Source organism: Hypanus sabinus, chromosome 6 (genome assembly GCF_030144855.1).
Source record: "Hypanus sabinus isolate sHypSab1 chromosome 6, sHypSab1.hap1, whole genome shotgun sequence".
Taxonomy (NCBI): domain Eukaryota; kingdom Metazoa; phylum Chordata; class Chondrichthyes; order Myliobatiformes; family Dasyatidae; genus Hypanus; species Hypanus sabinus.
The window spans coordinates 163,615,591-163,643,411 of NC_082711.1; the positions used below are offsets into that span (position 1 = coordinate 163,615,591).

General features: G+C 40.3%; 1 protein-coding gene across 1 annotated transcript in view; it reads left to right on the plus strand.

Annotated features, from left to right (window-relative positions):
• Positions 1 to 15,595, plus strand: part of LOC132395111 (trafficking regulator of GLUT4 1-like) — a 30,385-nt gene extending 14,790 nt beyond the window's left edge. The window contains exon 3 of the mRNA XM_059971420.1: positions 14,790 to 15,595. Within this exon, the coding sequence (XP_059827403.1) occupies positions 14,790 to 14,800 (11 nt within the window). The 3' untranslated portion in view covers positions 14,801 to 15,595. The remainder of the gene's footprint in view (positions 1 to 14,789) is intronic.
• The last annotated feature ends 12,226 nt before the right edge of the window (positions 15,596 to 27,821 follow it).

Here is a 27,821-nt window from a genome sequence, read left to right on the forward strand (position 1 = left end):
TCATATCTGTACTTAAACCTCTAACTATATTTTTTATATAATGCTTTATTCTTTATAATTGCTGAATTTTTTTTTGTTGCATGACCAACACACCACAGCAAATTCCTAATATATGTAAATGTATATGGCGAATAAAGTTCCTTAATCCTTGATCCATTGAGGGGAAAATGGTCTGCAGTCAATGCTGCCAAGTATTCCCAGCATTTCTTGATTTTATTTTAGATTTTTGGGAACAGCATATCTTTGTTTTTCAGTGTAAGGATTTGGGCTGAGAAATGAACTTGCACTTGTATCAGTTTAGAACCACCTCTGACCACGGAAAGTTCGAACACCATCTCCCACATCTTCAGTAACACCAACACACTTGCAGTATCCATGTCCCAGAGATGATTGTTAATGGGACAGATCGTATCAGCGCTGCCTACCAAAGCAGATCACCGGCTGAGTATTCCAAGTGACCACTCGTTGCCACTGTACTATTGCCAAGCTTCAAATCGGGATTTACCGTGACTCTTGTTCGCTGCTCTCGAGGGACGGTGTCTACGTTCAAGTGGTTTCTCTCTGTCTCTCCCTCGATGCTGTCAGAGGATGTGACCGGAGTTCTGCGATTTATAGATTGGACTGGAGTCTTTCAGTTAGTCGTTTTTTATATTCTGTGTTTTTGCCTGTTCTTTCTTGTTGCTGTTTAGCGCGATTTGTTAGATTTTTTTGTGCAAGGTGGGGAGTTGGAAATTGGAGCTTGATGTTCTTGCCGCTTGCACGATTTGTTATTCTGCCTGGGAGGGGTTTGATGTTTTAGTCCCTATTTGTGTGATTTTTTTCCACATCGGGGAGGGGGTCGGTTGATAATCGCGTTGCCGTTTGTGAGATTTTTTTATTGTGTGGGGGAGTTGGCGTTTTTTCTGAATGACTTCCATGGCTTTCTTTGTTTCGTGGCTATCTGGAGAAGACAAATCTCAGAGTTGTATACTGCATACATCGATAATAAATGAAACTTTGAACCTTTGACTCAGTGAATGTGGGCACTGGAAAAACACGATGTTTGTTGGAACCCAGGCGGAAGCATCCTACTAAAGTCAATATCCAATCCTTCCATCCTGACAGCTGCACTAAAACAATGTTTACAGGAAACATCACAGCAAAAAACATCCCTTTGTAAACTTCTCTTTGCATGGCAGATGGAATACCGTGCAGGGAAGTGTATGGTCATCCACTTTGGTGGAAGGAATAAAAGCATAGACTGCTTTCTAAGTGGGATTAAATTTAGAAATTGAAAGTGCAAAGGAACTTGGAAGTCCAAGTGTGGGATTCCCTAAAGCTTAACTTGCAGTTTTGTCTGTGGTGAGGAAGGCAAATGCAATGTTAGCATCCATTTCATGAGGACTTATGTTCCAGATGCTGGGAGAGTCCAGTACCAGAGGGCATGCTTTGAGAATAAGGGGTAGGTCATTTAGGACAGAGTTAAGAAAAAACTTCTTCTCCCAGAGAGTTATGGGGGTCTGGAATGCACTGCCTCGGAAGGTAGTGGAGGCCAATTCTCTGGATGCTTTCAAGAAGGAGCTAGATAGGTATCTTATGGATAGGGGAATCAAGGGATATGGGGACAAGGCAGGAATTGGGTATTAATAGTAGATGATCAGCCATGATCTCAAAATGGCGGTGCAGGCTCAAAGGGCCGAATGGTCTACTTCTGCACCTATTGTCTATTGTCTTTTGACTAGACTAAGGATATAATGCTAGGCTTTTAAGGCATTGGTCAGACCACATATGAAATATTGAGGGAGGTTTTAGGCCCACATCTAAGAAAGGATGTACTGGCATTGAAGAGGGTCCAAACCAGGCTTAGGAGAATGATTTCAGGAATGAAAGGATTAACATCTGGGGAGCGTTTGATGCCTCTGGGCGTATATTTGCTGGAGTTTAGATGATCTATTGAAATCTACTGAATATTGAAAGGCCTAGATTGAGTGGCTGTGGAGAGGATGTTTCCAATATTGGGAGAGTCTAGGACCAGATGGCACAGGCTAAGAGTTGAAGGATGCCCCTTTAGAAAAGATATGAGTAATTTCTTTACCTAGAGGATGGGGAATCCATGGAATTAATTGCCATGGATGGCTATGGAGGCTGTCATTAGGTATATTTAGAACAGTTGATAATTTCTTGATTTGTAAGGGCATCAAAGGTTATGAGAAAAAGGCAGGAGAATAGGGTTGAGAGGGGAAATAAATCAGCCATGATCAATCAGGTGGGCAAAATAGCCTAATTATGCTCCTGTGTCTCATATGGTTAACGTTGTGAGAAGCCAAACAACGTTCTTGTTGTCACATTTTCTTAATCCCTGTGTCATAGTTTTGTTTAACCTCGTGACATTTGGTAGTGTTTGCTTATGTTGCTTTTAATAAGTAATGCCTACTAACATGACCATATTTGGCCCTCATTAGCTTTCAGCTGCTGGTGGTGACATGAGCCCAAGGCAGCTTGTTCTGCCAGTTACTTTGCTTTTAGTGTCAGCTTCCCTTCACCTGAGTGGTTTCATGCTACCAAACTGTTTGGCGATAAGGTACCTCTGGGATCTCCCTGTTATGATACTGGCTACCCCACACACTACAACAATTCAGCAATCCTCTTATCCTTATAAAAGTAAAGTAACTTTATTATCAGATACATATATATCACCATGCTCTACCATGAGTTTCATCTACTTGCATTCACAGAGCAAAAAATACAGAAGAATAAATGAACAACTGCACACAAAGATTGACAAACTACCACTGTGCAAAAGAAGACAAATTTCAAAAGACAAATAGTTAAATAAATAATACTGAAAACATGAGTCATAAAGTCATTTCCTTTCAGAGCCACCTTCTGTACAGACTATTTCTGCATTTATTATCATTATTAATTTTTTCTTTTGTATCTGCACAGTTTGTTGTCTTTTGCACAATGATTGTTTGTCTGCCCTGTTGGGTGCAGTCTTTCATTTATTCCTTGATCACTCATCAAACACACTGTAAGGAAAGTTGTTTTGCAATTTTCTTTTTGTGCATTGCACTTAGTAGGTTATTAATTGCAAAAACACGGGGATTTCAGCTCCATTATTTCAGGCAGACTGGTTTTACTGGAAAGATCTATCCGAGCTATAGAAGTTTTATGGTTATGACGCAGGATTGGTACTTCTAAGATTCAGGATAGTTTAATGCCATTTCCTGTACACATAAAGGAGAACAAAATCATTTTTACTCTGGATCTGATGCAGCACAAAACACCCACGAAAGATAAAGAACACAATCATAATAAAAACATGATAAATATAAATACATAAGTTAGTTTATAAAATGTACATTGTATGTACATAAAGTGACACTAGGCTGGATATAAGGGGAATGACAGGAAATGATAAAGTAGTGGTGAAGTTAATCACTTCTAAAATCTGTTGATTAGGAGACGTGTTCAAATCTTGAACCCACTTGACAAACTCTATCCCTTCTAGCCCTTTTACAGTATGGAAGTCCCAGTCATTGAGTGGAAAGTTAAAATCACCTACTGTTATTACTCAATGTTTCTTGTGACATTCTGCAATCTCTACTTATTTGCTCCTCTAATTCCCACTGACTGTTGGATGGTCTAAAATATGATCCCATAAATGTGAACTTAAGCTCAGCCAAATCAAGCCCAGAATGGTAAGCTAATATTGATCACAGTGATGATGGAACTGTTGGACTATTGTTAAAAGCACTGGCATCCTTAATAAGAGGAAATAGGCCTGCTTTACCTAAAATAGGCATTTTGGTGACCCGTGGTCCATAGCTCCTAATGTTTGGAATTGCAATTGGAATCGGATTATTATTGTGACATATACTGAGATACAGTGAAAAGCCTCATCTTGCATACAGATCATATATTACACAGTGCTTTGAGATGGAACAAAATAAAACAGTAGGAATACAGAAGAATGTTAACAGGTACAAAGTGCAGTGCAGCGTAAACAACAAAGTGCAAGACCAAGTGAGATAGATTGGGAGGTCAGGGTTTAGGGAACATTAAAGTCTTATGACAGCCAGGAAGAAGCTGTCCTTGAACCTGGGGGCACATGCTTTGAAGCTTTCCCACCTTCTGCCCGGTGGGAGAGGGGAGATGAGAGAAAGTCCAAGGTGGGTGGGATCTTCGATTATGCTGGCTGCTTCCCTGGACAATGAGATGGGTAGGCAGAGTTAATGAAAGCAAGGATGGTTTCTGTGATATGCAGAGCTGTGTCCACAACTCTGCCATTTCATGTGGTTGGTCACGGCCAGAGCAGTTACATTATCAAACCATTTGGTCAAAGTGCTGGAACATCCTAACCCATCCCTGTGGAACCACAACCCCCAGTTATTCAGGTGTTTTGAGTCAAGGCAGACTAAATACCAGGGCTCTGCAACTGTTGTCTTGTTGACCTCAGTGCCAGGTTGCAAGCTCTGGTGATCTGAGTTCAACCCTGACCTCCGGTGCTGTCTGTGTGGAGTTTGCACGTTATTCGTATGAGTTCTGGGGTTGTCAGTAAATGTTCTAATTTCCTCTGGCATCACCAAGGATAAATCTGTTACTGCTAATTACCTCTGCTGTAGATGGGCAGAGTTGATGGACACATGGGAGAAGTTACTGGGAATAAATGGGGTAGATTAGATTGCTTTGAGAGCTGGATTGACTTGATGCAAATGTAATAAATAATGTGGGAATAGATTAAATGGCAAAGCTTTCTACTGCCCAGTTAATCTCATCAAATCCTAAATACCAGTATAATTTAAGCAGTGTTATATTCTTTGACTAAAATGCCCAAACTTCTGAGTGTATGGATTCTGATTGTCTAGAGGATGGAGCCTTTTGTGTACTAGACCCAGCAATACCCTTTGAAATGGTCATTTCAGCAAATTACTACAAATAGTTGAGGCTGCCACTCACATAGACCTCAGGTGTGAGATGGAGAGCGTGGATTTGGTGGCCAAAGGACCTCTCTTCATACTATACGAGTCTACAACGTTCTCAGGGCATTTAGGGGGCAGTATATACTGGTCTTGCCAGAAGCACCAACAACCATTTATGAGTGACTGTTGGAGAGCTTTCCTATGTTTCCTTAATCCAAACACGTACAGTGTAAGTGACTATAATTAATGAAACATTTAAAGATCTTAGGGCACTGCAGATATATAACTGGAATTAAACCTCAATGTTAATGGTACAGTATGATGTGAACTTCTTGATGCACATCACTAGCTCAGTTTATCATTGAGAGAGATTAGCAAAAGAACCAAAAGTAAAAATACCAATGCATTCAAAGACGGCGAAGCAATGTATCTGACTACTGCCAGCAACCTCTTAGGAGATCATTAAAAATCCCTCCCTCCTTCCTTATCTCTTTCTCTCTTTTTCCATTTCCCCAACTGGCTTCCCTCTTAACCCTTCTTCTCACCTGCCCATTACCCCTCTCTGGTTCTCCTCTCCTTCCCTTTCTCCACTGTCCTCTCCTATCAGATTCCTTCATCTTCAGTCCTTTACCTCCTCCACCTAACTCCTCCCAGCTTTTCACTTCTTCCCCTCTCGCTCACCCACCTTCACTCTCACCAGGTCTCGCTTATCACCTGTTAGCTTCTACTCTTTTCCCTCCATTATCTTGATCAGCTACGTCATACGACACAGCACATGATGATGATGACCTTTTTATCTAGATTTTCCCATCCTTATGAAGGGTCTCAGCCCAAAACGTTGACTGCTTGTTCCCCACCATAGATGCTACCTGACCTGCTGAGTTCCTCCAGCATATTGTGTGTGTTGCTCCAAAAGTAGTTGGTTTGATATTCAATTTTGCACTTCTGAGTATTGTTACTGGTTTGCCACCTCATCTGTCAGTCTCAGCTAGTGTGTACTGGTTTAGAAGTTGTTTTGAATAGGCTTTTTCTAAGCCCTGCCTGATCTGTGGGGACAGTGAACTGAGAATAACAGATTCATTAGCAAGCTCGTCAACACAAACAGAAACAGAAATTTGCAAACAGAATCTTAGCATTTATGAGACATCTTTTACAAACTCAGCACATTCCTAAGGTCCTTCACAGCCAGTGAAATAAAGGCAACTTTGTGGGAAATACTGCAGGCAACTTACTATCAGCAAGCTCCTGCAAACAACACCATGATAACAACAATTATTATTGACTGATTATCGGATAAACATTGGTGATGACAGGGCAGAATCGGGATGGCTGTGACCTCTTGTTGTTCGTGTGGCGTATTGTTGTGTCTGCTGAGCTGTCCTCTAAAACCACAAAAAGGTTCAAAGTAAACTTATTATCAAACTACACGTATGTCACCATATACAACCCTGACATTCATTTTTATGCAGGCATACTCAAAAAATCCATATTAGAGTAATAACCATAACAGGTTCAAAGAAAGACCGCACCAACTTGGGCGTAAAACCAGTCTGCAAAAAAAAAAACAACAAATTGTGTAAATACAGAAAGAAATAATTGTAATAAATAAATAAGCATTAAATATGGAGAACTTGAGCTGAGGAGTCCTTGAAAGTGAGTCCTTTGGTTGTGGGAACATTTCAATGATGGGACAAGTGAATTTATCTCTTTTAGTTCAAGAACTTGATGGTTGAAGGGTTCCTGAACCTGGTGGTGTGAGTCCAGAGACTCCTGTACCATCTTCATGATTGCAGCAGTGAGAAGAGAGCATGTCCTGTGTGGCGTGGGTCCCTGATGATGGACGCTGCTCTCCTGTGACAGTGTTTCATGTAGATGTGCTCAATGGTGGGAAGGACTTTATCTGAGATGGACTGAGCCATATCCACTACTTTTTGTAGGATTTTTCATCCAAGGTTGTTGGTGTTTCCATACCAGGATGTGATGCAGCCAACCAATATACTCTCCACCACATGTCTTGAAAAGTTTGTCAAAGTTTTAGATGACATGCCACATCTGCACAAACTTCTAAGGAAGTGGAGATGCTGCTATGCTCTCTTTGTAACAGCATTTACATGCTGGGCCTTGGACAGGCTCTCCAAAATAAAAGCACTGAGGGATTTAAAGTTGCTGACCCTCTCCACCTCTGATCCTCTGACGAAGAGTGGCTCATGGACCTCTGGTTTCCTTTTCCTGAGGTCAGTAATCAGCTCCTTGGTCCTGCTGACGTTGAGAAAGAAGTTGTTGTGGCACCATTCAGCCAGGTTTTCAGTCTCTCTCCAATATACTGATTCATCACCCCCTTGATTCAGGCTATAATGGTATCATCAGCAAACTTGAATACTTTTATCACAACCTTTATCTGTGGCATTTCCTTATTTCAGATTTCTAATAATGGAGCAGCAAAGCGATTATTGTCACACTTCATAATGCCAGCTATAAATTGTGCCCCACTCGGGATTCAGTTCTCACCTCTGTCTGTAGGGAGCTTGTATGGAGCACCCAGAGGAAACCCACCTGGTAGCGGGATTAATGTATAAACTCCTTACACACAATGCTGGGAACTGAACTCAGGTTGCAGCATTACACTAACCACTACTCTACCACATCGTCCCTTTAGGCCAGGGGTCGGCAACCCGCAGCTCCGGAGCCGCATGCGACTCTTTCATCTCTGTGCTGCGGCTCCCCGCGGTTTGTTAGTTTTTGAAATGTAATTCGAAATTTGAAGATTATGGTGATCTTGTACAATCTAAGTAAAACGTTGTGGCGACCCCATTTCCTGGCACATCCGAACCGGCTCACAATTAGCCACCATTCCGGCTAAGGGAGATAGCCTACGGGGGTTTGTGAGTACGTGTCTTTTGGAGCATCCGCGCCCACGGGGGGCGGGTTGAGGGAGGCTTTAAAGCAAGGCTGTTTAGTTCAAATAAAGTTATCTTTGACTGCAGTGTCGTTATCTTAGCGCTGCGTGTAGCATACCGCCACAACGTGTTTTTTATCGCTATTAATATACGTCACCACTGCCAATCCCTGACACCCACCAGTGCGCGATTTCTTTTAATTTTTCGATCGAAGGTAGGCTAACTATGGAGTAACCTTCAACCCAACGTCTTTTTATCGGAGTTCAAAATGTTTTTGTTGCATGCAGAAATGTAATTTCATTTTCTCTGCAGGAGTTCATCAATTTCATAAATGCAACACATTATAGTTTGTTTATACATAGCATAAAGGCAAAAAAAACCCGTTGTATGCAGTGTTATTTCATTTTAAATGTCAGACGGGTTTTGTGGCTCCCAGTGTTTTCTTTTCTGTGGGAAATGGGTCCATATGGCTCTTTCAGTGGTAATGGTTGCCGACCCCTGCTTTAGGCCATAGATCAAAAGACATTGGGCCTGAATTTACTGCTAAGTTGACAATGGCATCAACAGCATTTAAGTAAAGATTATGAAACATTAGGTAGGCCAAAGTACAGCTACAGGCAAAAATCTGGTAACTTTAGTTTGGGATATACCTCTCCGCTGATACTTTTCCCTACCTGACTCATTGACGTCTGACTCAGTGCCTGTGAACTCTGCGGTGCCTGCGAATTCAACTCACTCTGGGAAGCCAGGAAGTCAAAAATCAATAAACTACAAATGTTAGAAGTGGTACTTTAAAAGAAAATTGGAAGCACGGTTAAGATGGAACTGCACCAGGACTGATGAGAGATCTTCAGCCTGAAACGTTGACTCTTGTTTCTTTTCCCACAGGTGCTCCTGATTTGTCGAGTGTTTCCAGGATAGCCCATTTTAATCTAAATTTCCCTTTTGATCATAAGCTAGAGCTTCATTCCTGCAAACAATTACTCTGGCACTGAAAAAAAAAATTCAATAGTACAGAGTTTTATGATTATTGATTTAATTCTGATTTGTGAATTTTAAAAAAGCATTTTTAAAATTTGGCTTGTTTCTCAAGAATCAAAGGGTTAAACAACACTACCTCACTTCTTTTTTGAACCACTTATTTAGTTTATCAGTATATGTCATGAAATTTGTTCTTTGCGGCAGCAGTTCATTGCAATACATAATAATTGAAAAAAATGTGAAATACATTAAGTATATATATTAAATAAGTAGTTCAAAAAAACATAGTGAGGGTGTTCATGGGTTCAGTGTCCATTTAGGAATTGAATGGCAGAGGGGGAGAAGCTGTTCCTGAATCGTTGAGTGTGTGTCTTCAGGCTTCTCTACCTTCTTCCTGATAGTAGCAATGAGAAGAGAGCATGTTCTGGGTGATAAGAGTCCTTAATAAACTACAGCTATACCCCTTTTGGGTTCAGACCCTGATTTCATACATGTTTAGTGCGAATGAGGCTTTGTGCTACATGAATCTGTTTACCTGGATCTCATCTCTTTATTATCTCTTACGTTTAATCTCTCACTATCTTGTCAGCTGTATCTGGAACATTTGAATCCATTCTACATTATACTTTCTGGTGCAGACTGAGTGAATAATTTGCAGTCTGGATAACGAGACAGACTGGTGCTGATGCTGCTTGTACAGATCGATATCTCATAGCCACTGTTCCATTTATCTCTCACACATGGAAGAGTTTGCACTACACAGAAATTAAACAGGCAGGGGCAAACCCAACAAACACAGGGGCTGCTGCTTTGCTGCATTTTATTGAATAATTTTAAATGTTTGGTGCTTTATTAATTGCAAGAAGAAAGAAGGTTGCGGTCAGGTTGTAGTAGCTTCTGGGCAGGACCTCAGGGTCAAGGATAACTTGTTGTCACTCCAGATCTGTGGAGCTCTGAACTGGCCGAGGTGCACTCAGCACCCTGTGGCAGGAGGTGCCGGAATGGTGAATATTATAGGAACTCTGTGTGTTTCCAACATCATCCCGATGTTCCAGTCTCCATTTTGGCTGACCGAGGGCTTGAGATTCCCGTGAGCCAGTGAGCATGTTACAGTTTCTCCTCGGTCCTCCTTGCTAACCTCTGACCATAACAGAACCTGGAAGAAATGCTACCTTGGCAGAGGATGTGGCACTTTCTGGGGGTAATTGAGCTTCAATCCTTGGTGCTATTGGTTCGGGAGAAGCAGATGATGTTGGTTTATTTATCCAGAATTATTATCCCGACAGAAAGAAGATTGTTACATTTAAGTGCCATTTTTGGGTAGGAGTTTCCATTCTTCTTCTTCAGCCTTTGACCTTTTCTGCCTATCACTTCCCAACTTCTTACTTTAATCTTCCCTCACCTGGTTTCACTTATCACCTACCTGCTTGTACTCTTTCCACTCCCCCACCTTCTTATTCTGGCGTTTTCCTCCTTCCTTTCCAGTCCTGATGCGGGGTCTCAGCTTGACTGCTTATTCCTCTTCATCAATGCTGTCTGATCTGAGTTCCTGCAGTATTTTGTGTGTGTTGCCCGGGGATTTCCATTACTGCCCTCTGGATCAAAACACTTCAAAACCAGACCCGCGACCAATGTAAATCAGCCCTGCAGAGCAGCAGGCAGATGTTGGGGATGTTATTATGGAGAGTTCACAGACATGTATAACACATGAGACCACCCCATCAATCAGAATTTCATTCTGCGCTGACAACTGACATTAAATGTTCCACTTGAGCAGAGATCAGCAATGTAGACATGGCAAGGGTGTTGATGTGTGGCACAGTTCACTGAGATTCAGACAGAAGTGGAGGCATAAGATTCATCGTTTCAGCTCCTCTTAATATTCATGACACTCAAAATAGCAGGTCTCCATGAAGATACCAGATGTTGAATCCTTTCTCAGAGGCGAGACAATGCAATGTTTCTCATCACATTTAAAGACAGAAGTAATATGGACCATTAAAGTACTTTCTTCCATTAATTCTGATGTGACACAATACATTTTCTTAATTACATTTGAGATAATGGCACTTCAGAAGCTGATACTGGAGAAAGCACATCCAAAACCATAGAACTTCTTTGGCACAAAGTTGATCCAAACCTTCTACTTAATACACAAAAAATGCATCTTGTTTACTTAGTAATTTTAAAATCAATCTCTCCCTCCCTTCCCCAAAGGTGGTGGTAGAGGCAGATACATTTGGGCAGGGGTTCCCAACCTATTTTTAGCCCATGGACCACTACCATTAACCAAGGGGTCCATGGACACCAGGGAGTAAACCCCAGCATAAGGGTCATTTAGAAACTCTTAGGTAGCGATGTGGATGATGGATAAAATGCAGGGCTATGCAGGAGGATGGATTAGATTGATCTTACATTAAGTTAAAAGGTCAGGGCAATATTTTAAGCCAAAGGGATGGCACTGTCTTCTCTCCCTGTCTCTCTTTCACACTTCTTGTTCTCCTTCAATTGTCCATCAGAATCAGATGATGTCATCCACTCCTTTAACGGTGAGATCTTTGATGACTATACAGTCCTATCCTGGACCCACAGGCTCTATTGCAGGTGGGACATGTATATGTGGTAGTGATGGCAACCATGGCTGCATTTCTCCTGGCTCTCTTCTGCTGTCTTCTGGTTGTTCTTTCCATCTCCAGAATACGAACCCCATCCCTACACAGCTGTCGCCAAGTGTCATGGTCAGTAGCAGCATCCTCCAGGTCCTCGGGTCTGATCTTGCACTTCATTAAAGCATTCTTCATCTTTCATATGCACATGCAAACACATTACTCACATACATGTACAGTTGTTTCTCATTTTGAGTGTAACTTGTGTAGATTAATTAGCAAGTGAAAATCAAAAAGGAAAGACCCTGCAGATACTGGACACCCAAAAGGAAACAGAAAATGCTGGAAGCAGCAGCTCAGGTTTCATCTGTGGGGAGAGACATAAGAGTTTCAGCAGAGTTCAGCTGGAGATTTTCACTGAGGTTTTTCTCTTAGTACAAAACCAAGACTGTACATGTGGATGGCTGTCCGTGATGTTATATAACTTAATGATATTAATCTAATTAATATAGGTCTAATTTTTTTTGTTATGATCTCATGTCGCTGGAACTGGTGGTATGTGAAAGTTAAATGAGTTTTCTTCAAGTGAATCCAAGGTCAGGTCCCTTGACCCACCAAATTCATTTTATTTGTCTCACATTCCATTTTAACTGGATTTTATAAAGTTGCTGTGTGCTGGTACCGTGCTTTCAAAGGGGCATGATTCCATGTTCTGACATTAATCACTCATGTGCTTGGGGATTATATAACTGCATGAAATGGAAAGCCCATTGAAATATGCAAGGCTCGAGGCCATCTCATCTCTTGGGTAGGCCTCTCAAGCTCCTCTCCCTATTCCTTGAAGAAAATAGTCCATGGAGCTGCACTCTACGTCTGTATCTGCCTTTAATCAAACTTGCCAAGGTTCACAGTCTGTCACCTCCTAAGGGCAATGCACAACAGGTTTAAACAAAGGGGCAAGATTGGTGTCTGGGCCAAAGTGGCACCAACAGGAGTATTGGATGGTTGAACTTCTCAAAGCAATTTTACTATCCTGACTGGTCCTTCTTCCTTCTCCACACCACCAATGCAAAAAAGAGATTTTAACGATTAACTTTATTTGTGACATGTACATTGAAATATCAAAACATACAGTGAAATGTGCCATTTGAATCAATGACACATTGCTTTCTTCTCATTGTTACCGTCAGGAAGGAGGTACAGAAGCCTGAAGGCACACACTCAGCAATTCAGGAACAGCTTCTCCCCTCTGCCATCCAATTTCTGAATAGACATTGAACCCTAAAACACTAGCTCACTACTTTTTGAAAAGTTTTCATTTTTTGCACTATTATCTGAATTTAACTATTTAATATACATGTATATGTTTAATGTAATTCAGATTTCTTTTTCTATATTTATTGTGTATTACATTGAATTGCTGCTGCAAAGTTAACAGATTTCCTGACATATGCTGGTGATATTAAACCTGATTTTGATCTGATGACCAACACGGTGTGAGGATTTGCTGGGTACGGCTCTCGATTGTTGCCATGCTTCTAGCACTACATAGACTGCCCACAACCTACTAACCAATGCGCCTTTGGAATCTGGACTAAAACCAGAGCATTTGGAGGAAGCTTGTGAGTTCATGGGGAGAATGTATAAATTCCTTACAGACTGCAGTGAGCGACCTTGCTCCCTTCAAACTGCCAACTTATAACAATATATAATAAACCAGATCTGTGATATCTATGAATAATTTTTTTTATGTAACCATTTATGGTGTGTGTTTTGTCAATATTGTTCCTCCTGTTCTAACCTATCCCTTGATGTGGCATTTTCAGCTATTTCAGAGGTTATTAAGCATCAGCCATATCATTGAAAGTCTGGAATCACTAATTGACTACATAAGAATAGTGGATTTTCTTTCCAGATAGATATGAGAGAACCAGCTAATACCTTTAATGACAGTCTTAAAACCCTTGGCTTTTTGTTTCGGACCTTTGATCCATTATATGAATTTAAATTTGTTCGGAAATGCTGGAGGAGCACAGCAGGTCAGGTAACATCAGTGGAGAGGAATTGATGTTTTGCACCAAGAACCATCATCAGGGCTCTGAAGGGTCACAGCCTGAAACGTTGACTGTTTATTCCTCTTCAGAGGTGCCGCATAACCTCCTGAGTTCCTTCAGCATTTAGTGTGTGTTGATCTGGATTTCCAGCAGCTGCAGAATGGCTCATGGTCATGAATTTAAATTTCCTGGCTTCTGAGATGCATTTAGTCTCGGGAACCTATGTTACAGGGATTGTTATGTGTAGGGGGTCGGTGATTGTTAATGTGGTAGTTTTTTGCTGCAGTGAGCGGGAGTGGGGGGTAGTGGGTGGATTTCAGGTTCTGTGAGTTATATTACTGTTCTTTTTCCTACCAGTTGGGGGAAGTTGCTGCCTTTTCTTTCATCAGCACCCTGGTCTTTCTGTATCTAGTGGCTATCTGGAGAAGACAAGCATCAGCGTTGTGTTATACATTTGACAATAAAATGAACCTTTGCATGTGGATTACTAACTCTGTCACAGAACCACCATGCTATCAAAACCCTACCATGAGTAGTTTAACATTGTCATTCGGTATAAAATCTAAGCAGATGGGATATGTATTTCACTTTTCACATCCCTTATAGGATGTCCCTAATTGATTTATAATTAAATAGGTACTTTTTGTGGCTCTTCACTACTGTAACAAAGGAAACTAACAGGAGGGATCAAGGATCAACTTTAATTGCCATATACATTTAAATGTATTAGGAATTTGTCAGGGCACATTATGCTAAAAAAAAGTCATTCAACAATTACGGGAATAAAGAATTATATTAAAAAGTTCAAGGTTAAAGTACAGAAATGTGCATAAGTACCAGCATGTATTTACAATGGAAACAACATTTAAAAAAGTAGTTCAAATTGTTGCCACAGGCAGCTGTGGAGGTCAAGTCTTTATGTCTATTTAAGGAAGAGTTTGATGGATTCTTCATTGGTCAGGTCAAGAAGGGATATGGGGAAAAAGCAGGAGATTGAGGCTGAGAGGAAAAACAGATCACCCATGATGAAATGGAAGAGGACTTGATGGTCCAAATAGTCTAATTCTGTTCCCATACCTTATGGTCTTGTGGTTTACAGTGTAGTTCAGTGACAGGTAATAGATCGAGCGGGATGGGGTGGCTAACTTGAATGGTTGATCAGATTCACTGCCTGAGGGAGGAAACTTAACAATGGTTTGAAGTTTTTGTTTTAATAGCGCTATGATGCTTTGCAGATGGGAAAATTTAGAAAAGGCAGTTTGCTGGATGGGCAGTGCCCACAAAATACTTGTAAACAAATGATCCTGGATGCATTTGATTAACCTCTCCTGTCCTCTTCATTTCTTTCAGTTGGCATGTAGAAAACCTGCAAAACCACAAGAGCATCTGGGATTATTCCTTTATGGACTTAGTGAGGTGGAGTCCATCTCTTTAAGGAAAAATCCAGTTTACCAATTCCAGAACAAGATGGAGGGTCTTCACCAGGAGCCACCAAGCTGTCCCAATTTAGCTCAAATATGCATCACTTTCACCTCAGCACAGTGAGAGCTGGAAACTCTTAAGTTGCCATCCGACAACAGATTTCAAAGCTAATCAGCCAATTCCACTTAGGTACTTGAAAAGAGGAGAGCTCTGTGGGATCCTTGTCAGGAATGGCACATGTGCATGCGCCGGAATGGAGAGAAACTTCTCACCTGTTTAGAGAATATGATTATAAACCCTTTTCCATGCTAACACACAAAAACTCGCCTAAATGCGCACTGTGATCTTGGTCCTATGTAGAAATCAATGGGACTTCAAAGCCAAAATTTGCCAGTATAACTTGCACTGGAAAAGAGGTGGATGAAAAGAAGCTGAGAATGAAGAACTTGAGAATGGAACCAACATTTATACACTTGGTTACTTAGATGGCAGCAGTAGTTTTGGTAAATTGCAGGATTTTGTACTTTTGATGAAAAAAATTACTACTTGCATGTGAAAAGTGAACATATTATGGTTAACTAAAGAGAATGAGATATCTGTGGGTGTGGACTTACTAGTCATGATGTTTGATGTTGTATTCTCCTTGTTTCTGTGGCTATATTCACCAAATGAATGAGTGTTGTTTAAATATTTCCGCACTTTATAATTTGCTTTTTGATTGTCGCAAGATGATTGATCCCTCTGGCGAAGTAATCTCCAGCCTGCAGGACCATTACTTGCTTGGCAATCTCCTGGAAGATGATTAAATTCAAAATTGCAATTCAAGGATCCAATTGATTAAAAAATAATTCTTTCTCATTTTAAAAGGAAGCACTTTTTGAAGCCGAGAAATGATTGCGGAAAGATCAATTTTTTCCACCCAATTCATTTTGCTTCGGAGGTCGACCTGAGCAACAGTTCAGAAAATTTACAGCAGTTGCATTGGGGGGGGGGGGGGATGTGGAATTGATTTTGGAACTACTTAAGTTAAATATATGATCATTTATTGAAGAATTCTAGCGATATTGACATGAACATCATCAGTAATGCAGAAATCTGGAATTAAATAAATAGTGTATGTTAAAGATTTTGCATGGAGTAGTACAGTTCTATAGTTCCATTTAATATCGGAGAATGTATACAATATACAACACGAGATTCTTGTTCTTCGCAGGCATCCACGAAAGCAGAAGGGTACTCCAAAGAAAGAGTGACAGTAAAAACATTAGAACCCCAAAGCCCCCCCCGACTTCCTCCCCACGCACAAGCAGCAACAAAGCAATGACCCCCCCCATTCCAATTTACTTCAGAAAAAGAACCATCAACACCCTCCACCCACTGAGGAAACAACAGCAAAGCCCTCAAGAAAGACCATGATCTTCAGTACAACAAAAATTAACTGTTCACCCGACAATTCAACATACCACAGGCTTTCTCTCTCTCTAATAAAGGGGCAGAGAGGTGTCATGCGGTGCGAGGGGAGACTAACTCGAAAAAAAACCCACTGATTTATGGCGCATTTGCTTAAATATTGCATCATTTGGAAATATGTTAATTGCAATGATTTATTAGAACTACTCTCTTAAGTTGGCACATAAATAAATCTCACATTAATAAAAATGATGTCCCTTTCCCACTGGTGGTATAGAAGTGAGTATTTGCTCCTTTTTTCTTACAGAATACACCTCTAAGTCTGTAATGAAGAATATTACTGCTGTCGGGCTGGTGAAGCACTTGCTGGTAGTGTTTTCAGACTGTGTGCAAAGGTACACCCCCCTCCCCCCAAATTTACCATTGGCACAACTACAGCTATGATTGGCTGATGCTATCACTTACTGCAGCTGCTCAGATAATTTCAACCAATCAGCTTCAACTTCAGTCTTGTGCTCTCCTTTATTTCTTGAAACGCAAACCATTTCTGGAGATTTTTTTTTCTAGTTTGTTATCAGGATGTGTACTGCATTGCAAGATTAATTAACAATTAGAGACTCATTGATAATACGGATTCAGAAGAATATTAGTACTTGTACAGTCTGGTGTAATAACAGTACCAGCTTGCCAATCTAGAGTAGGTTTAGGAAACAATACACTTTTAGTGTTACACAGTCAATAAATAGTTTATGCTTCGGGACCCTTCATCAGGAATGTTTATTCCCCTCCCAAGGTGCTACCTCACTTGCTGAGTTCCTCCAACATTTTGTGTGATGCTCATGATTTCCAGCTTCTGCAGGATCTCTTGTGTTTAAGCTTTTAATGTTATCATTGATCTTGATGGAGCAAATATAAGTCAAAACCATACCTTCAAACCCAGTTAAACCTATGCACTGGTAAATCTACATAAGTCTCAATGCTGGCTTCCCCAGGTCAACACATATCTTATTGGCATTCAGGATGCAACTTGGGTAGTACGATTAAGCCGTCAAAGGCCATGACATATAAGCAATTCCTAGCAGATCCACATTCTAAATAGCCTCAGAAAACCCATGTTAATGAGTGGATAAGTTCAGAGCTACATTGATTTGAGCCTCATTTTGCCTTAGGTGACTATCCTAAGAGTGGGCCAAAAGGCAGAAACATGTAGTCTATTGTTGACCTCCACAGAAAACTTACGTCTGTCATTATTAATGCTAAATGTTGTTCCAAATTACTGTCTTTCTCTCCACATAGAAGGGGCCATTTGATTCTCCAAGCCTGTAAAGCTACTCAGTGCAACCAAAGATAATCATCTATCTCAAAACTATATTTCTGCTCTCTACCTCCATACCTGTTGACATTTTAGCATCTAGAAATGTATTCTTCTTAAATATATATGGGTATGTACGGCTATAGCCTTGGTGTAAGTTAATGCAACTGAGCAGAATAGTCCAGCACAGACTAGATGGGCTGAATGGCCTGTTTCTGTTCTGTAGTGTTCTATGATTCTATATTCAGTGGGTTGCCCTCTACTCCCCATGTGGCCGTGTATTCCACAAGCTTACCACATTCCAAGAGCAGAAATTTCTCCTCATAGCCCTAATTTATTGCCCTGTATCCAGAGATTGGTTTCCCACTCGAGATGCCCCAAACAGGAGGCAGCTATATTTCAGTCCATTTAGCCCTTTTAAGAATTTTGAAATTTTCAAATCAGATACCTTCTCCTGGTGAATACAAACCGAGTTGGACTAGAGTGGGTCAAGGCAGCAGCTCACAGCACCATTGCAATCAATGTTGGCCATCACAACAGCTCCCAGATCACAAAAATTAATTAAAGTTAATTTAATCTCCCTTCACATAACAATCCAGGAATCAGTCCCTCAATGTTTCACTGCAAAGTTAATGTCAAAGTAAATGTATTATTCAAGTACATGCCCTGTATGTCACCATATACTACCTTGCGACTCATTTTCCTGCAGGCATTTATATGAAAATAAATATAACAGAATTTATGAAAACTGCACTCCATCTTACTGTATTAAAATTAAGATGTTGTCCTGTTGCCTCCTGGAATCATTAATGCTTAGCCTTCCCTTCTCTCTTGTTACTTGACAGCAGCTAGTTAACACTTAATGACATACCTTGCCCCTTTCACTTTGTTCCAACTTGAAGGGGTCATGAAATATAAGGTTTGTTGTTTACAGTTAATGAAGGTTGTAAAGCAGTGCAAGAGAGTTAACTGTATGGCACAATTCTGCACTATTTTAATGTGCTTGTTACTGCAAGCTACCAGCCAAATATTTAAATCTTTGGGAACTGGGATTTAGATGTCAAAATAACTGATAAACAATGGTCTCTCAGCCCTTCCACTATATGACTTATGTGTGACAGATACAACGTGACTCAGAGTGATCCGACAGGAGCCATCGGAATCATATCCATTGATTCTGGTAGATTAAATTCAAGCGTTTCTTGCTTTATGATTGGATAGGTTATTTATTCATAATTATATGACTTGGCTGTTGCTTGTAGCAAGGACTAGTCATAATTTAGACTTCCATCGCATTAATTCTTTAATCACGGACCTCTAAGGTTTTCCATGTGCTGTAGGCAACGTTTTATCTCCTGTGTTGGTTTCAGTACATCATATCATGTTTCCTGTTTTACTGCAACGTACGAGCATGAGGCTTTTCTTTTCAGTCAGGTTGTATGACCAAATCTTGTGTGACTGTATTCATACAGGAAACCTGCCATAGCATGAACTTATTGGTATCTTTCACATGGTGGGTTGATATATCTGTTGACCATTTTATTGAAACCTAGAAAGGAGAGGTGTGTAGATTTGCTTATTTTGTATAAATTTGCATGGGATGAAATAAAATGTAACATGCACGGTTACTATTTGTGAATTACAATGGACTCACATTAACAAAGATAAATGTAAAAGCTTTGCTGATATGTCACCAATATGCTAATAAAATTTCAACCTTCTAAATCTTTGGTTAAACATTATTATTCCATTAGAAGCCAGAGAACTGAAACAGAAAGAGGTGCTTACTGAGCATGGTCTTTCAAACAAAACAGTATGCATTTAACTGATAGTGAGTGAAGCTACTCCATCTTTCTCCAACCCAGGATGGCACAGAAACGTAGCAGTCAGTGCCACGTTATTACAGCACCAGTGTTCACTGATCAGAGTTCCGTTCCTGCCACTGCCTGTAAGGAGTTTGTACGCTCTCCCCTTGACTGCATAGGTTTCCTCCGGGTGCTCTGGTTTCCTCCCACATTCCAAAGACGTACAGTTAGGGATAGTAAATTGATGTCGGAAATGTGGCAACACTTGCAGGATCCGCTGATTTGATTTGATGCAAGTGATGCATTTCGCTGTCTTGACGTACGCGTGACAAATGAAGCTGATCTTAATCTTCGGCCCTGGTCTTTGGATGGTGATCAGCACTCACTGTTATAACAATGTCTGGCGTCAACTTTGGACAAGAAAGTTAAACATAGGAATACTTGCTAATGGTTGCTCCTTTACAGTCTACACAACAACTTCATACAGAAATCGATGTATTTGCGTAAATTTGGGCTCCTTGCCTGCAGGTTTCCCTCTAAATGAACTTGAACTAGGACTGGGTGTATTCAAATGTAAATGAATTCTAACACATAATAAAAGTTAATTACTCTCAAATAACTTCTGGAGTTTAGTAAATCACAATATACACATGTGCAGTTTCCTTTCAGAAGAGGGGAATCATTGTTTAAAATCTTAATTTTCTTTTCATTATTTCTGTCAATCTCTTTCCTCCTTGCTCAATCTCATTGTCATTTCACAGCCTCTATCTTCCTCACTATATACAATTTTAAAACAATTTATATTTCTTCCTATTCAAATTTAAATGTGGGAAGCTCAAGACGAAGTTTAAAGTAAATTTATTGTCACAATAGTTGTATGTCACCATATACTCCCTTGAAATTCATTTTCTTGCGGGTATTTACAGGAAAATAAATATGATAGCATTTATGAAAAACTATACATAAATAAAGGCTGAAAGGCAATGTGAAAAAGATGAAAAAATATGCAAATAAAAAACTAAATAATACTGAGAGCATGAATAATAGTCTTTGAAAGTGAGTCCATAGGTTGCAGAATCAGTTCAGTGTTGAGATGAGTGAAGGTTTCAGTGTTGGTGTTAAGAAAGTTAAGAATCTAAAATTGATCTAATCCATTTACTAATTTTAACTCTTGGTTCAAAAGTTCTGATTGAACAGCAGTAAACTAGTTCCCAAAGGTTCGTTAACTGTGTAAATTCTAAAATGAGGCTTGGAACTTCACATCTCGCATGTCGAGTCTCCCAACCCTCGGGAAATTCAGCAGCCTCAAGAAAGGGAAGTTAAAGGGGTAGCAGTTAGTACAATGACCTCTGGGCTGCAGTGACCTGGGTGCAATCCAGACCCCTGATACTGCTTGTGTGAAGTTTGCATATTTCCCTCTAACTGTAAGGGTTTATCTCAGTGACTCTGATTTCCTCCCACATCCCAATAATACGTTGGTAGGAAACTTGCCCCTCAGTATAGGTGAGTTGTAGAAGGATAGGTATTTACTTTGTACTTGCTGGAGGTTAGAAGAATAAGGCGGGATCTCAGTGAAACTTATTTAATATTGTAAGGCCTAGACAGAGTGGACATGGGGAGGATGTTTTCTATAGAAGGGGAGCCTTGGACCGGAGGGCACAGTCTCGGAATAGAAGGATGTCCATTTAGAACAGGGATGAGGAATTTCTTCAGCCAGAGGGTTGTGAAATTATAGAATTCATTGTCACGGACAGCTGTGTAGGCCATTGGGTCTATTTAAAGCAGAGGTTAGTAGGTTCTTGATTAGCACTGGTGTTGACGTTTATGGGGAAAAGGCAGGAGAATGGGGTTGAGAGGGATAATATACCAGCCATAATGGAATGGTGAAGCAGACTCGATGGGCCGAGAGGCCTAGTTAAGTGGACAGAGGTAAAGTTAAAGGGAACTAAGACTGTTGGGAACCTCCATACATCTAATGAGCCAATCGCCCTCCTCCCATGTTGTGAGGAAATATAAATACGAGTTATTATCTTACACACTACCAGCCTGTCAGGAGGAGCAAGTCTGTCATCAGCCCTAAAGCTGCTGTCTTCTCTGCAATCCAACTCTTCCCCACTAGACTGAGGATTGATCCCTGAAGAGATAAGACTCCTGGTTCTCCCTACTGCTGAAGAGGGTACATTAATTACTCTTGTGGCTTCCGAGTCACCCTGAGTGCTTTCTGCTGAACTGGAAGCTCAAAGTTGTTATCACACCCAGAAAAAGAAAAAGGTGCTCTTGAAGAAGTTAAAACTTCATGAGATTGAGGCAAGCAGACTCTGCGAAGCCTTTGCTTTATCTGACGGGTTGAAGAAATTTGATGTTTTTTTACCTGTTCACAGAGGCGTTGAAGACACTGGGGAAGGTACCACACTGAGCCAGACTATACGTTGGAATGGATCTGCACTCAGAAGTCTTTGCCACTGTTAAATTTCATTTGGGATTTTTACATTTCACTGTGTGACATGAGGCCTTCTTAATGCTAAAACCCACATGTCATTTTTATTCTAGCCTCCAGGAGGCAAATATCCACAGGATACAGCTTTCAATTCAGCTTTAAATGATTATTGCAAGAGACCTCAAAGCTAGTTAAATTACTTTGTACTGGTATAGTCTGTGCTTTCCCCTAATATGGTGCATTCTGCAGACAGAGTCCTGAATCCGTTCTGTACTAATACTGGGAACGTTTGACACATGTTGCAAAAACCAAAGAATTAAATCTCTCCTCTCATGCACACCCAGGCTTACGGAATAACTGCAGTTACTGCTTTGAGAAGTGTTATTTTGTGACATAAACTCAAAGCCATTGCTACAATAATAAAATTCAGAAGAAGAATTTTTCCACAGGGAGACTATTGCAGCTTCGTCCCACAATATTCGCTTCATTTTACTTAAATAGTATGAACTAATTATTTCAAAGTTTGAAGTAAATTTGAAGTAAATAAACTGATTATTTCAAAGTTTGGAGTAAAAGTGAAGTAAATCAAAGTACGTATTTGTCACCATATACTATCCCGACATTCATTTTCTTCACAGTAGAATAAAAAAATACAATGGAATCAATGAAAAACTCCACACAAAGACTGACAAGTAAACAATTTGCAAAATTAATTAAATATATACAACCTGTGCCGTGTAATTTATAAAACCACATTTTGTCCTTAGGATTTGAATTATATGATAGGATTAAATAAATAAACATTGAGAACCTTGTCCTACTGCCTGTTACACCACTGGCGTTTAGGGCGGCAATGAAGGTCCTGCATCTCTGACTGCATCCTTCATCGTGTCAGTAGCTCAGTTTTCACTACTGTCAGTCATGCAAGTCCCAGGCGGAGACTCAGGAATACCAGACGTATTCTTCATTGCTGTTTCTGTAACAGTTTTGTTTTACCCAGACAGGGTTACCCTGAGCTGAACTCCCAAACCTGGAGGACCTGTGGAACTCTCTTAACCTGGTCTACCTTTCCAACTGTTTGGCATGGGTGAACCTACCAAGAACCAAAACAAAAAGCCCTGACTCCAGTCATCACAGCTCTCTGGGCCATTGAGGCACACAAGCCACCTAACTCATTGACAAGGTTGTGGTCCTCTTGGAGGTAAACTTTGAGAATGTGGATTTAAAATCTGATCGGATTCTGAGGCACGTTTGAGGTGCTGGATGTCCTTGGCTATTCAGTTCCTCAAGCCTGTTCAGCAGCTTGACAAGATTTTGAATTGTCACACTACTGGACTTACTTCAATAAACTGTTCAGGCTGAGGCTGCCTTTTGACGATGTGCATTTATGTTTAGCTGCTGAAAAAAATGAGACCATCACCCCTATGTGACTCCCAACCTACGACAGTGAGGTGAACTATTAACTGACCTAGCAAGCCATATGATTGAATCTGAACCACTGGGCATTGAAGGAAAACCTTTATACAATTATTGCAGTTGTTGGATCTAGAGATGTTTAATCCAGAGATTCGTGGAAATCAAGATTGAAACATAAATCTTGTGGTTACAGCCATTTTATTCGGTGTTCAAAACAAAGGAATGACAGTCACGTACTTTACTGTGAGGAAAGGAGAGAACAGAGAATGAACAAAGAAAAGACTAAGAACAAAGAAGTTGTGGTGCAGATGTTCTACAATTCAGTGGTGGCCAGCATTCTATTCTACCCTGGAGTCTGCTGGGACAGCAGGGTGAGAGCAGATGACGCCAAGAAGATCGATAAACTTGTCAGGAAGGTTGGCTCAGTTCTGGAGGTGGAACTGGATTCCCTGGTGGTTATGTCTGGGAGGAGGACACTGAAGAAGCTACGGAGCATTATAGACAATCCGTCTCACCCCCTCCATGACACACTGGACAAAGAGAGGAGCACCGTCAGAAACAGACTGATTCCGCTGAGGAGCCCCACTGAACACCACAGGAGATCCTTCTCCCTGTGGCTATAGGACTCTACAACTCCTCCTCCTGAAGTATATAAGTATACCGTTTCATTGCAAATCTGTATTTGCACTATTTAACGCATATTTTGTTTTTTTTTTGTACATCAATGCTTACAATTTGTATTTTAAACCATATATTTCTGACTGAGCAACCTTGCAACAATAATTTCCTTTGGGATAAATAAAGTTTAGTCTTCATATCTTATACAGAACTAGCTATACCCCAATTTACTGAAAATTCACTGAACAGTTACCCCAAACAGATGATTATATAAAAAATATAAGCAAGCATAAAGGAAGTTAAACTACAAGAAAAATAACAACTTTGGACTCAAATACAACACATTGATTCAACATGACCACTGTTTCTTGGGCAATAAGGGAGGTGAATTAATATTGGTCTTTCCAGCAAAACACATGATCTACGAACTAAGTTAAAGAAAATAGTTCTTCCCCCCTTTATTTCACTCAAATTATGTGATTTTAATTTAATTATTCTAATTGAGACTTCATGTTTAGATTCCTGGTGTCTCAGTGACAATTCTTCAAGCTGATTGGCTGAAGAGCCATTTTGCAGCTTTTCCTACTTACACATGCACCAGGCATTTATTTTTATTTATTGATTTATAGGATGTGGGCATTGCCAGCTAAGCCAGCATTTATTGCCCATCCCTGGTTGCCCTTGAAAAGGTGGCAATGAGCTGCCTTCTTGAACCGCTGCGGTCCCTGAGGTGTGGGTACACCCACAGTGCTGTTAGGGAGGGAATTCCATGATCTTGCCCCAGTGGCAATGAAGGAACGGCGATATATTTCCAGCTCATGATGGTGAGTGACTTGGAGGGGGATTTCCCAGTGGTGGTGTTCCCAGGTATCTGCTGTTCTCATCCTTCTAGATGGTAGTGGCTGTGGTCTGGAAGGTGCTACCTTAGGAACTTGATAAATTACTTCGCTAACATAATCTTTAGAAACTGTTTTAACTGCAACAACTTGTGAGTGGCTGCCAAAGTGGTAACAGGTTTCCTTGAACCCTTAACCAGAAAACCTTGGTCGTATGACTGATGCTATAAGTATACAGAGCACTGTATCCAATGTACCTGGACTTAGCAGCTGTCTAATAGCTCAGCTGTAAGAAAGGACATAGCTCAGTTCTCAAAAAGCTGGTCATACCAAGTCCTTTGACACACTGAGTCCACACTGACCAACTGAGCACCCATACTGTTTTCCACTGCACATCAAGGATAATTTACCTAACTACGTGATTCCCTCCCATTTCCTTAAGGTGTGGGAGGAAACCCATGTGGATATGTCCAAATTCCACACAGATAGCACTGGAGATCCTGTAATAAGTGCTTCAAGCTTGTGTGACTAGCTTGGGCTCCAAGGTTTTTAAGATGTGAGTTGGTTAAAGATTGTTTAATGAGAATTATTAATCACTTAGAGTTCCTTGTGTTTTTCCCTCAAGTGACTAGCTCTTTGTAATGTGGTCTCTTAGTGTTTTCTGTTTACGTTTGTTATGTTTATTTCGATAGGCTCAGGAATTCCGTGTTACTTGTATTATTTAAGCAGACGCCTGATTAGTGCTAACCGCAGGGTCCTAGTTTTGAGAATGTTACATCTCGCAGTGTCGCTCCACTTAACTAGCGACGTGCTGTTGGAATTCTTATGAATTAGTTCCGGTCACCATCTCTACATTGGAGTCTGTCTTTCCCCCACACTTTGGTTCCGACATTACTAGCACACATTGTGGGCCTAGGTAACTGAAGCCAACAGTCAACAGATCTAACACTGTGCTGCCCCTGTTGAGAAGTCAGGTTTTAGCCTGATGATTTTACTCATGGAAACAGGCCATTAATGAGGAGGAGCATAGAATCATCTGCTGGGATTATACTTCTGATCCATAATAACCGTATAACCATATAACAATTACAGCATGGAAGCAGGCCATCTCGGCCCTTCTAGTCCATGCCAAATGCTTACTCTCACCTAGTCCCACTGACCCGCACTCAGCCCATAACCCTCCATTCCTTTCCTGTCCATATACCTATCCAATTTTACTTTAAATGACAATATAGAACCTGCCTCTACCACTTCTACTGGAAGCTCGTTCCACACAGCTACCACTCTCTGAGTAAAGAAATTCCCCCTCGTGTTACCCTTAAACTTTTGCCCCCTAACTCTCAACTCATGTCCTCTTGTTTGAATCTCCCCTACTCTCAATGGAAAAAGCCTATCCACATCAACTCGATCTATCCCCCTCATAATTTTAAATACCTCTATCAAGTCCCCCCTCAACCTTCTACACTCCAAAGAATAAAGACCTAACTTGTTCAACCTTTCCCTGTATAATCAATAATATATGATCATAATCAATGAGGAGAGGTAGATTTACAGAACTATGATTGCACCAAATAATTTACAAAGCCCAGGAATAAAGAGCATATGCTGTAAAGTAAAGTTGGACAAACTTGGGTTGTTTTATCTGGAGCAGTAGAGACCTGATGGAAGTTTATACAGTTCTGAGGGGCACAGACAGGGCAGACAGCCGGTAACATTTTCCCAGAATCAAAATGTCTAATATAAGAGGCTGTGCATTTTAGAGAGGATGCATTCAAAGGAGATGAGAAGGACAAGCATTTTTTACACAGGGTGACAGGGATGGTAGTGGAGGCAAATAGAACAGGAGCATTTAAGACACTCTTAGATGGGCACATAAATGAGCAGAGAAGGGAGGGTTATGGACGTTATGTCGGGATTAGTTTAGTTAGGCACTTAATTACTAGTTTAATTAGTTTGACACAACATCGTGGGCTGACGGGCCTGTTCCTGAGCAGTTCTATGTTCTATCCCATTTGCATTCCTCTCAAAATCTGAATAATATCTGGAACCAAGTTAAATGTCTCATAGTTCAAATGGGCAGAAATAAATCGAGAGAGGGCATAACATTATCTTCATGCAAAATGTATATTGGAATAATGGCTTCCTGCTAAAATAGCATACTTCATTAACCACGAATGAGAAACTTTAAATACCTTTCAAATTATATTCTACAAAATGGATAAAAGATATTCAAAGAAATTTCTGGGATGGGTAGTTAATGACTTAATGTGTAAGAAGTCAAATAACTTCATCAAATCCAATAACCTAATGCCTTGTTTGACAAATCTATTTGCTTCTAAAGAGACATAATTATTTTTCTGTCTCCTGGACATTTTGCTTCTTTTCTTAATATTGTCTGAATGCTTAATATGTTCAATTGGTTTTAATGTGTCCCTTCCATAAGAACGTGATTTAATTAAAAGCTGCAATTGCAAAAATAGTGTTCTCAAATTAATAAGCCTGCTTCATTATGTTATACGATTGGCTTCCTTTATCCCTGGCTGCACACCCCAGTGCAACTACCATTTATATCATGTTATCATATCTGTCATGTTACTACCAATATATTCTGTAACTGCAATCTTGAAATTATTCATGCAGACTGCCACAGCAACTAGTCTGTGGAGTCAATGATCATGGCTTTGCTTGCATTGCATGCAAAAGCACATCGCACAGATGTTTTTCTAGAAAGATTGGACTAAAAGTGTATATTTTAATATGACATCAAGCCATTATCTACGCCAATCTTTAATTTTGAACTTTTCATCAATCTGAATTGACAAGTTCTATGATTAATTACTTCACCAATGAGTGTAAACTCAAGAGAAGTGTAAAATGTATTTATACAGCCTCCTTCATATCCCTTTCAGAAAGTCCCATGTGGAAGAAGATTACTTTTGGAGAATAGGCTCTGTGGTAATGCAGCAAATTTGCAAAAAGACAAGTTCCCATGAACAGTGATAATGATCTAAATTTTACTAAAAAAGTTCAAGATCCCTTGTACATTTTCTCTTACTGTTCACAATTTGGCTTTGAATTAAATATTCTAATTCCTCCTCTTGATTTTTCTGCATTTTTTAGTGAGAG